Genomic DNA, 13,979 nt, shown 5'->3' with positions numbered 1-13,979 from the left:
GAAATGTTTGAAATAATGTTATTAATTGTAATTCAACTGCTCAAGAGATAGAATGAAGTTGTCCGACAGAGAAAGGTGATTTTGAAGTATGATGAGAGACCCTAGAACCTTCACACTATATCCTCACCTCACAATGATAAGCTCAATTCCCAGTATCACTGCCCATAGGTCCTTCATCATGCTACTATAGGTCACTTCAAGCCATGTGCTATTTATGTAGCTAAAAAGGACATGGTATTTGGTTTTCTCTTGTTCCAACTACTCCAGTGGAAAATGACCAGGTATAATATAGAAATTAATTTTCCTCAGTGCACACTGTGGACAAATAACATTTATGAGAAACACTTGTAAAATACCAACCTTGCATTCATTTGTGTGCTTTCTGTGAGGTCCTGGATTTTCAATAAATCAGAAAAGGTCGGAATTCCTTCAAACTAATACTATTCTACAATATTATTGTCAAAAAATATGTTTTTATCCTACTTTTAGAAAACATGACCACTCACAACCACAAAGGGACTCAGCCAACTGTGTCTACCTTTTAGCAGGTTAATATGCACAGAAATGTGCTGTGATGGAGCAACAAGAGCAAGGAGTCTGAACAGTGAAAAGAGAAAGCTGATGGGAAATACTAATCATTCTGAAAAGTTGCCAAGCAATTAATCTCATCCAATTTGAACCTTTGCCTTTCTTTGAAGCATGAGCAGATGAGACCAAATAGTTAAAGTAATTTAACACTATCCTTTTTTCCCCTTTTATTTTCACTTTAAAATTTCTTTTCTTCCTTGAACTTTGTTTATTCAACCCATCTTATTCTTCAAAGAATTTTAAATGACTCTTATTATTATTAATATTATTTACATTTTGAAATATTTCAGTTCTTTGATTATTTTCCCCCCAGTTTTGCTGAGGGATAATTGACAAATAAAAATTGCATTCATTTCAGGTATACACAATGATGGTTTGGTATTATGCATATACACTATGAAATGATTATCACAATCAAGCTACTTAACACATCTATCAGCTCAAATACTTATCCTTTTTTGTGTATGTGGTGAAAACACTTAAGATCTATTCTCTCGGCAACATTAGAGTTTCAATGTAATAATGAAGCAGTGAAAATAAATATCTAGCACATATTGGGCACTTGCTAGGCAATTTACACTCTGTTGTCATTAAATTCTCACAAAATGTCTATGAGACAGATATTATCATCTTCATTTAACAAATGAGAAACTGAGCCCTAGAGTAACATTCCTAAAGTCATACTGGAGTAATTAGATGGCAGACAGGATTAACGAGTACGGCTGATTATAAAGTCAGTGCCAGCAATCACTAATCTAGGTTGTTTCCCTTACTGTATCTGTGTTTCCAGGAGTCATTCTTGTTTACCTTCTTAGGAAAGTAAAACCCATTTACACTTTTTCATTTAAAAAGAGCCTAGCACACTGTTGCTAACTTTACCCCTCATTTCAGCTATTATTTCCTAAGGTGTGTTAGGGTCATGTCTATGTGAATGCATGTTTACTGTAGTGCCAGGAAATACAACACATATAGAAGAACATACACAATTAGACCTAGTTCTGCTTGATTGAAATCAGATGCTTGAATTTTGAAGGAGTAATGAAATTCTGACAAACTACTTTCCTCACTTCAGTTCAGTCACTCAGTTGTGTCCGACTCCTTGTGACCCCATGGACTGCAGCACACCAGGCTTCCCTGTCCATCACCAACTCCCAGAGCTTACTCAAACTCATGTGATGCCATGCAACCATCTCATCCTCTGTTGTCCCCTTCTCCTCCTGCCTTCAATCTTTCCCAATGACTCAGTTCTTCACATCAGGTGGCCAAAGTATTGGAGCTTCAGCTTCAGAATCAGTCCTTGCAATGAATATTCAGGACTGATTTCCTTTAGGATGGACTGGTTGGATCTCTGTGCAGTCCAAGGGACTCTCAAGAGTCTTCTCCAACACCACAGTTCAAAAGCATCAATTCTGTGGCATTCAGCCTTCTTTACAGTCCAATTCTCAAATCCATACATGACAACTGGAAAAACCATAGCTTTGACTAGACAGACCTTTGTTGGCAAAGTAATGTGTCTGCTTTTTAATATGCTGTCTAGGTTGGTCATAGCTCTTCTTCCAAGGAGCAAGCATCTTTTAATTTCATGGCTGCAGTCACCATCTGTAGTGATTTTGGAGCCCCCCAAAATAAAGTCTTTCACTGTTTCCATTGTTTCCCCATCTATTGGCCATGAAGTGATGGGACCACATGCCATGATCTTAGTTTTTTGAACGTTGAGTTTTAAGCCAACTTTTTCACTCTCCTCTTTCACTTTCATCAAGAGGCTCTTTAGTTCTTCTTCACTTTCTGCCATAAGGGTGGTGTCATCTGCATATCTGAGTTTATGGATATTTCTCCCAGCAATCTTGATTCCAGTTTGTGCTTCATCCAGCCCGGCATTTCGCATGATGTACTCTGCATATAAGTTAAATAAGCAGGGTGACAATATTCAGCCTTGATGTACTCCTATCCCAATCTGGAACTAGTCTGTTTTTCCATGTCCAGTTCTAACTGTTGCTTCTTGACCTGCATATAGATTTCTCAGGAGGCAGGTAAGGTGGTCTGGTATTTCCATCTCTATAAGAACTTTCCACAGTTTGTTGTGATCCACATAGTCAAATGCTTTGGCGTAGTCAATAAAGCAGAAGTAGATGTTTTTCTGGTATTCTCTTGCTTTTCTGATGACCCAACAGATGTTGGCAATTTGATCTCTGGTTCCTCTGCCTTTTCTAAATCCAGCTTGAACATCTGGAAGTTCACGGTTCACGTACTGTTGAAGCCTGGCTTGGAGGATTTTGAGCATTAGTTTGCTAGCGTGTGAGATGAGTGCAATTGTGAAGTAGTTTGAACATTCTTTGGCATTGCCTTTCTTTGGGATTAGAATGAAAACTGACCTTTTCAAGTCCTGTGGCCACCACTGAGTCTTCCAAATTTGCTGGCATATTGAGTGCAGCACTTTCACAGCATCATCTTTTAGGATTTGAAATAGCTCAACTGGAATTCCATCACCTCCACTAGCTTTGTTCGTAGTGATGCTTCCTAAGGCCCACTTGACTTTGCATTCCAGGATGTCTGGCTCTAGGTGAGTGATCACACCATCATGGTTATCGTGGCTATCTTTTTTATATAGTTCTTCTGTGTATTCTTGCCATCTCTCCTTAATATCTTCTGCTTCTGTTAGGTCCATACCATTTCTGTCCTTTATTGTGCCCATCTTTGCATGAAATGTTCCCTTGGTATCTCAAATTTTCTTGAGGAGATCTCTAGTCTTTCCCATTCTTTTGCTTTCCTCTATTTCTTTGCATTATCACTGAGGAAGACTTTCTTATCTCTCCTTGCTATTCTTTGGAACTCTGCATTTAAATGCATTTAGCTTTTCTTCTTTTCTCAGCTATTTGTAAGGCCTCCCCAGGCAACCATTTTGCCTTTTTGAACTACTTTCCTACATTTTAGCAAAATATTTTCATATTATTTAGCTAGCTAGTAACATTGATAGAGTCAACAAATATCAACGTTCCACCACTTACTAGCTGGGTAAGACATTTAACCCATTTATAAAGTAAGGATTCTATTAGTTATCTACCTCTCAGGGTTGTGAGGATTAAATGAGTTAATGCTTTTTAGAGTGAAAGTAAAAGTAGCTTAATTGTGTCTGACTCTTTGCGACCCCACGGACTATAGAGTCCATGGAATTCTCCAGGCCAGAATATGGGAGTGGTTAGTCTTTCCCTTCTCCAGGGGATCTTTCCAATCCAGGGATTGAACCCAGGTCTCCCTCATTGGAGATTAATTCTTTACCAGCTGAGCCACAAGGAAAGCCCAAGAATACTGGAGTGGGTAGCCTATCCTTTCTCCAGCGGATCTTCCCAACCCAGGACTTGAACTGGGGTCTCCTGCCTTGTAGGCGGATTCTTTACCAACTGACCTATGAGGTAAGCCCAATGCTTTTTAAAGGCATACATAAAAGCTCAACAGGTATTTACTTATTTTCTAAATAGGCCATCTACTCTCTATCCATACTGTATTTGTCTTATGGCTTAGGGCAAATAGCTGATCTTTTAATTCACTCTTACCCACAAATAGTGGGTCCATGATATAAACTGAGAAGTTGGTTAACAAATATGATAAAGCATTTAATAAACCTCCAGTCTTAAAAAAATAAATAAAGTACATGATTAGGATATTTTCAAGTATTTTTCTTCATATCTGTTTCTTTGTCACTGAGTCTAATAACAGTGTCTCTAAATTTTAATTTTTGTCTTATATATCTAACTTTAAAATATGAATGAAGACAAAAGCACACAGTAAAAACTGTATTATGTTTCTCCTTTGCTTCTCAAAACACTATCTAGACTGTTATAATCTTAACTCTGAACCTCTTTGAGTAAACGCGTAACTGGGAAGTTAATAGGTAGCAATGGTGGCTAAGATCACACACTGGAAGATAGGATATTTGCAATGAAGAACTAAGCTGAACTGTAAGGCTAAAAGACTTATACAATGCTTTTAAGGTATTACACAAGTGCTAACAAGTTAAATTACTCTCATTTTCAGAAAATATAAATTGTGAACTTTTTTTTGGTAATCAGGGTTTTTTTTTGTTGTTGTTATATACTTCAGCAGGATCAAGCATTTCATTATCATTATTTTTAAACCCAAGAGAATATTGTCACACTTGGGGATCCATATAATGGGACCATTTTATAGGTTAAATGAAGTTGTCATCAATTATTACTTATTAAGGACTGAAGTTACTAATACTTGGGGCCTTTAGGGGATGGGCTGGGAGATTTATATAAACTCTCAGATCTCAGTACTAGGTTTGAAAGGGTGTCAAGTATTTGGTAGGGATAACTAGTATTGAGAAACCCTGGATGATGACTATTCATCATTTAAAACACAGCATAAATGTCACTTATATTTATGTGACTTCCCAGGAAGACACTGGGACTTCAGCTCCCATGCTACTGCCGCACTTCGCTCACTTTCCTCCTCACCTAAGCTGCTGCTGTACTGCGTCTCTTTGTTCTTTCTCTTCGGGTTATGACTGCCTTTCAGGGAAGATTTATGTTTTATTCATCTTTGCATCCCCAGTGCCTGGCTGACTTTATACACACAACAAATATTAGCTGAATGCATTAACAAATAAATTACTCTTTGGGAATGTTATGGCCAGAAATTCATGTATGTGACAAGTAGGTTTTATTACTTAAAATCTGATTTTAAAAAGGTAAATATACATTAAACTGCCAGTTACATGCAACAATTTTCCAGTCGTGCCAGGAAATTTCTACTGGGGTATCTCTAAAGTATCTCTAAGTGAAAGTTCAGGCTATATTTCAGATTCAAAATAAAAAAAAAAACACTTTCAAATCCAAAAGTAAAAGAACTTTTGTTATTACTTCCTTATTCCTCTTTTAAGTATATATACATTTACTTTCTCCTAAGTTGTTTATAAAAACACTTTAGGTATCTGTAGGGTATCTAGATTTTCTAAAATTTAAATGGTATTCTATCTTATTGGAAGAGATATGATTTGTGGAACATGATAGCACTAGGTGCTTTAAACCATAGTCTGAAGAAACTAACAGTTCACAGCTATTTAAGTAAGGCCTTGGTAAACTGTTTTTCATAAAGCTATCAATAATCAACTTTATCTAGTGACTATAATTTCCCCTTAAACATTCTTATCTACTTCAATACAAGTAGAAAACAGCCAGAAAACTCTGGGACATAAAAAAAGAAGAGTTGATATACATTTGTTTGAGCAAGCTCCAGGAGTTGGTGATGGACAGGGAAGCCTGGTGTGCTGTAGTCCATGGAGTCACAAAGAGTCGGACACGACTGAGTGACTGAACTGAACACCTATCTAATAATATGTAGTCAATAAGTACTTATGGAATGAATGCAGAAAAATAAAAATCTCATGTAATGAGGCAGGGGCGGGAATAACGAAGATGACAGGCAGAGTTTTACTGCAGAAGTTTACAATGTAATAGTGGAGAAAAGCAAAGGTGCAAATACCTTCAATTTATGACAGTTCAAAATAAGTGCCGCCAGGGTAGTATAAATGAGGAACACATGAAAAAACAGCACATGTACAGAGAATAATATAAAGCATGATATGTAGGGTTCTATTACTTAGGATCGTTTTGGGCAAAATTTCCTATACTTAATTATTACTCATTATTACCAAAAAGCTGTAAGGAAATAGGGTGTCGGTTATAAAGTATGTGATGTGGAGAAGGAAATGGCAACCCACTCCAGTACTCTTGCCTGGAAAATCCCATGGATGGAGGAGCCTGGCAGGCTACAGTCCATGGGGTCACAAAGAAAAAAGAAAAAAAGAAGAAAAAATAAATAAAAAAAAATAAAGTATGTGATGACCAATCTTTTGGGACCACAGGAGGGAGGCATATGGCCATGGTGAACAAGTAAGGCAGGTAAGTGGAAAGAGAAAGTTAAAAACAACTTTCTTTCTCTTCAGCTTCTACTGATCAAATCTGCACTAATCAGCAAGGATCCTGCCCTTCTCCCAAAACTGGAAAGCAAGGAGTACAGAATTCCAATTAAATCCATTCATTCTTACAAGAGGACCATAGACTTTACTACTCTAACTTTAGGCAAATTTATCTGCAAATGGTTCAGCTAAACTATATCAATTCTGGGTTACTTTCTTGGGCATGCATGGAAAAATAGGAGTCAGACAAAAAAATCCTGGGACATAGTAACTCTAGGCCCATTTTGCTTTAAATATATTATGTCCTTTCTATTTAAAATTCACTCAAAATTTACCACTTCTTATAAAAAACAAAAAACAAAAATTGAGATAAAATTTTACCCAGAAAAGCCCATCTAAAGATTTTTTAATATCTGAGAAATACAGAAATTTGATTTTAAGTAAGTTATGTTAACAGTTAAGTATTGATTAAAAAAAGAAAAAAAAAAACCTATTGAACTACTTCAGTTTGGCAACCTCTGACATACAAAAATTACATGTGATTCAAAAAGGTTTCTATGTATCATTGAGTTAAAATACTGCCTTTGGAAGGCAATTATTCTTGCTTACCTTTGGAAAATTTAGAATAAATTTTAATGTCATGCCTTATATTGTTGAGATTCCACTTGGAAGCACACAACAGAAACAGATCAATTAAAAAGATTCAAAAGCTCTCAGGTAATTTTCACAACCGAAAAGCCTAGGGAAGAAAAATTGAGATTCCCATACCAGACATAAACTCCTTCATCAACGTAAGAGAAGACTTCTTACCGTAAGTTGGGGTGCTTTCTCGTCTTCCTTGACTACTTGATCTTCCCTTTTCATATTCATAACAATACAAGACAGTATCTTCCTCGACAATATTAAACCTCTTTCGATATTCTTGATCCAGAAATGAATTTGGTGATTCAGATCCCTTATGCACTGGCTTGCCCACCATATGTCCTCTGAGGTCTTCACAAGGAAGGTTTCCTTTTTCGTCCCTAAAGAAAGGGTTAAAGGAGAGGGATGTTGGGAAGTGTTAGGGTGGTAAAATGGCAGAGGGTTTAAAGTAGTAATAATATCCTTCCTGTATATCTTCTGATCTTTCCAAAGTTTCTTTGATGTTTACAGTGCAATTTTTAATCATTCCTATTTTGCAGGGGAAAAAAAAAATGCCAAGACTCAGAGAGGTTGAATGACTAGCCTAAAGGTTACACAGGTAATAAATGACACAGCTAGACATGGACCATGGATAATCTAACTCCTGCTCTAGTTCATGTTCACCATACTATGGCATATAAAAGAAATCACCTCAGCACATAAATGGCTTTTACTGCTTAAGAAAATAGGTATAATATTAACAATGCTAACAATATAGGCTTCTTCTGCCAGTTCATCTAACTGATTCATGGTAATATTTGCACTGCTTAAAAACAAAGATGTATTTAAGAACTACCACCTCTGTGAGGGTACTGTGACCTTAAGAACCAAGTTAGCACTATATAAACTTGTATTTTAAGAATTTCAGTTTGTTACTAATAAAATAACCTTAGTGAAAAGAATTACGCTTTGTATTTAAACAGTATATATCTCATTTAATAGTAAAAAAGATATGTTCCTGGAACTCATTCTAAATGGATATATCAAAATTTCATTACATATTAGCAACATTTCTTGTGGAGAGAGGGTGGAGAAACTTGATCATATACAGAATTTAAGAATGGGATTTAAGATGATGACAAGTTGATTTTTTCTTCTATAGGATTCTGAAGAGAAAAATCTTTAATAATTTATGAGAGCCCTAAAACTCTTACTCATACAAAGTATTAATCACACAGCCCAGGTGATTGGACCCATAATGAGTGGTGTTTTAGTAGAAATATTCCATTTAGGATTAGTTAAAATGAACTTTATCTTATGATAATTTCACTAACCAGCTATGATATTTTTATTAGAAAAGCTCACATTCTAGAACATGACTATAAACGTAAATGCAATATTTCTTTCTTCATGGATCATTAATTTTATTTCTTCCAAATTCTTATTTCCAGTTCTACCCTAAACAGAACCATGAATCCTATCAAACCATATAAAATTTAACTTTATGTTAAATGCCATAAATTCTACAGAATAAACTGAATGAAAACAGAGAAAAATACCAAATTTTAATTGACCTACTAAGTCTTATGAGATGGTGATGAGCTTATAAATCTAATGCCAATTCTAAAATATGAGTTTCAGCTCAGCAAAAATACTATACTTTTATACTACAGTATACTATATCTCAGTTATACGTTGAGCTTGTCCAAATGAAGAGAACTATATTCTTATTATTTGAACTATGTAGAAAGTAGTAAATAATATTCAAGAAGGAATCATCAAGCTGGCACTCCTTAATTTTTTTACATAAAAGTGTAGCTGCTTACCAAATTATAACTATGAAAGTTAGTTCTTAAACAAGAAGGAAATATAAAACCCAGGCACATATATTTTTGGCTAGCTAAAAACTTTTCCTGAACAAATTGCCTGGCACTTTTTGTTAAGTTAGACCTCTAGCAAAAAGAAACTGACACTGCAATTAGCTAGGAAACAGCCCTAATGAACCTGGGGCACTGGAGAAGGTTATGCCTCTTTATAAGTGGGTAGACGTTTCTATCAGTCCTGTGACATGAAAGTTAATGCAGCTGAGATCAGAGGGTGATTCAATTCTTACCACACTCTCTTTATAGGGATACACCCTGTGGTAGAAAATGGGAAGGGCTGGTATTCCTTATTCTATCGTGATATGAAAGAGAGGCCTTAAGCCAACAAAGATTTATTAGACATGTCTATATGGAATGCATTTAATAAAGCTAAATTAAGAAAAGTATAAACCAAAACGAAACTTTACAGTAGAATTGATACATGACTTGCATATACAAGTGTGTGTGCCTGTGTGTATATGTACTCATATTCTGCATTCTGTCTTTTCGCTCAGTTGTGTCCGACTCTTCATGACCCCGGGGACTATACAGTTCATGGAATTCTCTGGGCTGGAATACTGGAGTGGGTAGCCTTTCCCTGGGTAGGGATCTTCCCTACCCAGGGATCGAACCCGTGTCTCCTGCATTGGCAGATGGACTCTTTACCATCTGAGCCACTAGGGAAGCCCTATACAGCTATCAGTTCAGTCGCTCAGTCGTGTCCGACTCTTTGTGACTCCATGAACTGCAGCACGCCAGGACTCCCTGTCCACCACTAACTCCCGGAGTTCACCCAAACCCATGTCCATTGAGTCGGTGATGCCATCTAACCATCTCATCCCCTGTCGTCCCCTTCTCCTCCTGCCTTCAATCTTTCCCAACATCAGGGTCTTTTCCAATGAGTCAGCTCTTCGCATCAGGTGGCCAAAATATAATAAACCTACACTTTTGCTCTAAAAAGTGTTTAAGGGAATTGATGAAAAGCTAGAGCACTGCTTCATTGTACTATCTTTATATTTAATGGCTCATACTAAAATCAATGAGATAAGTTACTAGTTAAACTTCATAGTTGTGCAAGAATTATAAATCCTTAGTTTTCAAGATAAAGAATGTTGGTTAAGTATGAAAGTTCACTGTCTACTTTGATGATGAAATTGCATACAGTCATATAATACAAATGGACCAAACTTCACCCACGTCATGTATATGAGTGTTTTCTCCTTCAGTGAAAAAGTCACTTTTGCGATCACATTCTTTTCCTGGAATAAATGTGTTTGAAGAATGATAATCACATGAAGAAAAGTCTACTTAAGGTGACAATCATTCCTACCATTTTTAAGGTTTTTTTGGTTTTAAGATGAGAAAACTTTTATTATTCACAATTCAAATTATCACCGAAATGCCTACCCTATAAAGACAAACGTTTTTAATGGAGGAAAAAAAGAAATGCTTAGATGGGTTTAATAAGATAAATCTTTCATCATGAAAATTAAGGGAGAAAATGCCATGGCTGTAACTATAAAAGAATGACAAATGCAAAAAGTTTTATGACTATAACTTCAAGTGAAACTAGAAAATGCTGATAATTTATACAAGGCTGTGGTACAAAGGGACTCTGATGTATATATCTTCTAACTGCTATATCAAACGACTGTGTGACTAGGTAACTAATAATTTGACTCAGAATACAGTTAGAACATTCTGTTAAATTACACGCTAGACTAAGAATCAATTAAAGTGAGAGATAAGACTCTAATTATGAATTTTCCTGAAAAGTATGGAGCATTCAAGCAATACTACCAAAACAAGTACTATGTGTTGATACTTCAGTCTCTTGCATTCTCCTGTTTTTGTAAATAGCATATTTAAAGATTTTTATTGACTTCAATCTATTGCCTTCATATCTGCACCACACCTGGAGGATAGAACTAGACTGTTTAACACTCTTGTCTTCTGAAGTACATTTAAAATATGTTGTCTAGGAAATATTGTCTTTATTACAAGTTCCTCCCTATCCAAGAGACAAGGAAAGAACATCAAAAAACTACAGGGATTTGCTAAAAATAGTTTTCTGATGTTTATCTGGACATGTGGCACTCTGACAAATAAGGTCTTTTAAATAATCATTTGCCCTGAATAAAAATCTTTCCAATGAAAATGAAAACAAACCAAAAGAGTCATTTCCTATTTGAAACACACATGCTTTTATTGTTCCTTTTACAAGAATATTTAAAAAGTCCAACACTACCTTAATTAAAATTCAACTTACATTTGACTAGGATATCGAATGAATTTGTACAACTGATTGTAAATCTGACTTAAGAGTATAAATTATATATTAGTAAGATTTTTGAAACGCCAGCTTAGCAAATTATATCTTCTCACAAACCATGTTCTCACAACATTTAATTTTTAAAAAACCTTAAATGTTTTTAAAATTGGCTGTAGTTTTATTACTAGATGACAACACAGGATTTGCACACATGCCATGTTGTCATGTAGCATTTAGATTGTAAAATGTCAGTAGCATCATAGCCAATAGAATGAAGCATTAGATGTACTAAAGAATAATGAAAAGTAATTAAAAAGAAGAATTTCTGTGCTTTGATTTATTAAAGAATTTTAATATTAAGTATAGCTTTAAAACATGAGACATTAAATTACTGTTTTTGAATGACTGCACAACTAATGTAAAAACTGAATCAAATACTTTGTGATTGGTATTAATTATCTCCATTTAGTGCTGGCCTTTTCCCATAATTTTTGTATTCCACAGGCTGGAAACCAGAATGCTTTTGGACAGAATGCAGGATGGCACAGAATTATATTCTTCCACCTGCCAGGAATTTCAAATAGGAATTTGGAACATGAAATAGAGATACAGCCTCCAGAAATCTGAAAATAGACTTTAAAAGCAACTCATTCTCTTGCAAACTCTTTCTACTTTCTGAAAGAAACATTAATGAACTAACCAAGTGGAAACTGTAGATACAGAGGTATTGGGGGAAAAAACACTCTCTCATTATCATCCAAGAAAAAAAAAACTCTTCCTAATTACATACATTTAAGAAGGCATAAAAGTTACCTGGAACTTTCTCATTTAGAGAAAAAGTATGGAATGCTCCAAAGTAACCTGAGATTTCTTTTCTGTGTCAAAGAGCCTCAATGATTTTTCACTTACTAAAAGAATCCTAAATTGTTATTTTATATTAGTGTCCTATTATTTCCTATTATATGAGATAATGTTTATAAGATATTTAATGTAGAGTGTTTAATACAAATCATGGTTATTGTTATTACTAACTAGAGTACAAGTCTCTATGTTGCTTAGTTGCTAAGTCGTGTCCAGCTCTTTTGTGACCCCGTGGACTGCCAAGCTCCTCTGTCCATGGGATTTCCCAGGCAAGAATACTGGAGTGGGTTGCCACTTCCTCCTCTGGGAGATAATCCCAACTGAGGGACTGAACCTGCACCTCCTGCATTGGCAGGCGGATTCTTTACCACTGAGCCACCTGGGAAGCCCACAGTTTCTATAATGTAATTTTTTTTCCAGAATGTGCTCAGAATTCTTAACTGAGAAAATATTAAAGATGTTCCTTGAGAATTTACTTCACAGTTCTCATGTACTGAGGTCAGTCTTTAGCTGGAAGCTACACAGAACAAAATGATGGTTAGTTTGATACCTGGGAATATATGGTTCTGCAGGAGGAGGGGGGATGTAGAGATCCTGAAGGGCAGAACTGTCTCTTTTGGTGGGTGTACTGATGGTGCTGGAGGGCGTGGCAACGCTGCTTGTGGGACTTCTAGGTATAAGAGGCTGGTTAAAATGAAAAAGAAAATACATACGCACACAAACAACACACAAACAACAACAACAACAACAATGACACATAGTTATCATTTTTAAGTGATCTATTTCTACAAAGTTTTTGAACTTGGCTGAAATCAAGAAGCATGTTATTTAGCACATGGACATTCCTTTGAATCTTCAAAAACAAATAGATTTCCATTTAGTTCCTAACTCACCTTATTGTGTGGCATAATCAGTTAAAGCTAGTTTCATAATGGAGAGATCTCACAGTTAGAAACTTATTTGAATTTGCTTTGTTAGAATCCCACTTTTGAAAGAAAGATAATAAAGACTAACTTCCAAAAGAATGAGTTCACTCACATCTTGACTGATTATACAAGAAAGATTATTTCAGATCTTTTCCCAAAAGAGATGTATTATACTCCTAAGTCAGTAAAAAGTCACAGATTCTCAGAAAACATTACAAAAATAGAGTATGAAAGGCTAACATGAGAATATTTCCTAGGAAATGTATTTCTTCCGTAAATATAAACAACACTGTCTTCTCAAAGTCATTTTATGGTACATCTTCAAAAGTATGGTGATTAGTGTGACACAATCATTTCACTTGTCATAGGCACACACATTTACCATTGCTTAAAATAACTTTTAGTTGTATACCTATAGATCTTATTTTCATGCCTGTATTTACCTATTAAATAAGTTTTTTAAAAATTAAGATATTCTATTTACTGAATTAAGCCATACATCAGGATGCATTAACTTATGAACACTCCCAATTCTAAGCATCACAGCATTTGGAAATGATATTGTGGTTTGAGAAATTTCTCTAAAGTGAAACTAAAATTCACACATGTTCATGTTTATCTTACAGATATCTGACTGATTAGCTACATATACAATAACATTGAGAAAGAAGAACTTCAATGTAATCGCAAACAAAAATGATGATCACAAAATGAACTGCATCTTCACATGACAAGATGCTGCCCTTTAGCCAGTATGAAAACACTTTTAGGATAGCTGTATATAGACCCGTAGTTCTAATACTTTAACATGTATTGCTGGACACTCAAAGAAAGGCATAGTACAACTATTTTATATTATGACAATATTTTTGTACAGATAAACAAAATTTGTTCAGAAATCCAAGCATAAA

The 13,979-nt window shown here is 35.3% G+C and overlaps 1 protein-coding gene across 8 annotated transcripts in view; it reads right to left on the bottom strand.

The window, feature by feature from the left end:
- CNKSR2 (connector enhancer of kinase suppressor of Ras 2) overlaps window positions 1–13,979 on the bottom strand; it is a 269,368-nt gene that overhangs the window by 102,601 nt on the left and 152,788 nt on the right. For all 8 annotated transcript variants that reach the window (XM_043458302.1, XM_043458304.1, XM_043458307.1 and 5 more), the window contains 2 exons: window positions 12,693–12,826; window positions 7,337–7,548 (listed from right to left, as the gene is read on the bottom strand). In XM_043458302.1, coding sequence (XP_043314237.1) covers window positions 7,337–7,548; window positions 12,693–12,826 — 346 coding nt within the window. The remainder of the gene's footprint in view (window positions 1–7,336; window positions 7,549–12,692; window positions 12,827–13,979) is intronic.

Source organism: Cervus canadensis, chromosome X (genome assembly GCF_019320065.1).
Source record: "Cervus canadensis isolate Bull #8, Minnesota chromosome X, ASM1932006v1, whole genome shotgun sequence".
Lineage (NCBI taxonomy): Eukaryota > Metazoa > Chordata > Mammalia > Artiodactyla > Cervidae > Cervus > Cervus canadensis.
This window is presented reverse-complemented; position numbering and strand designations above follow the sequence as displayed.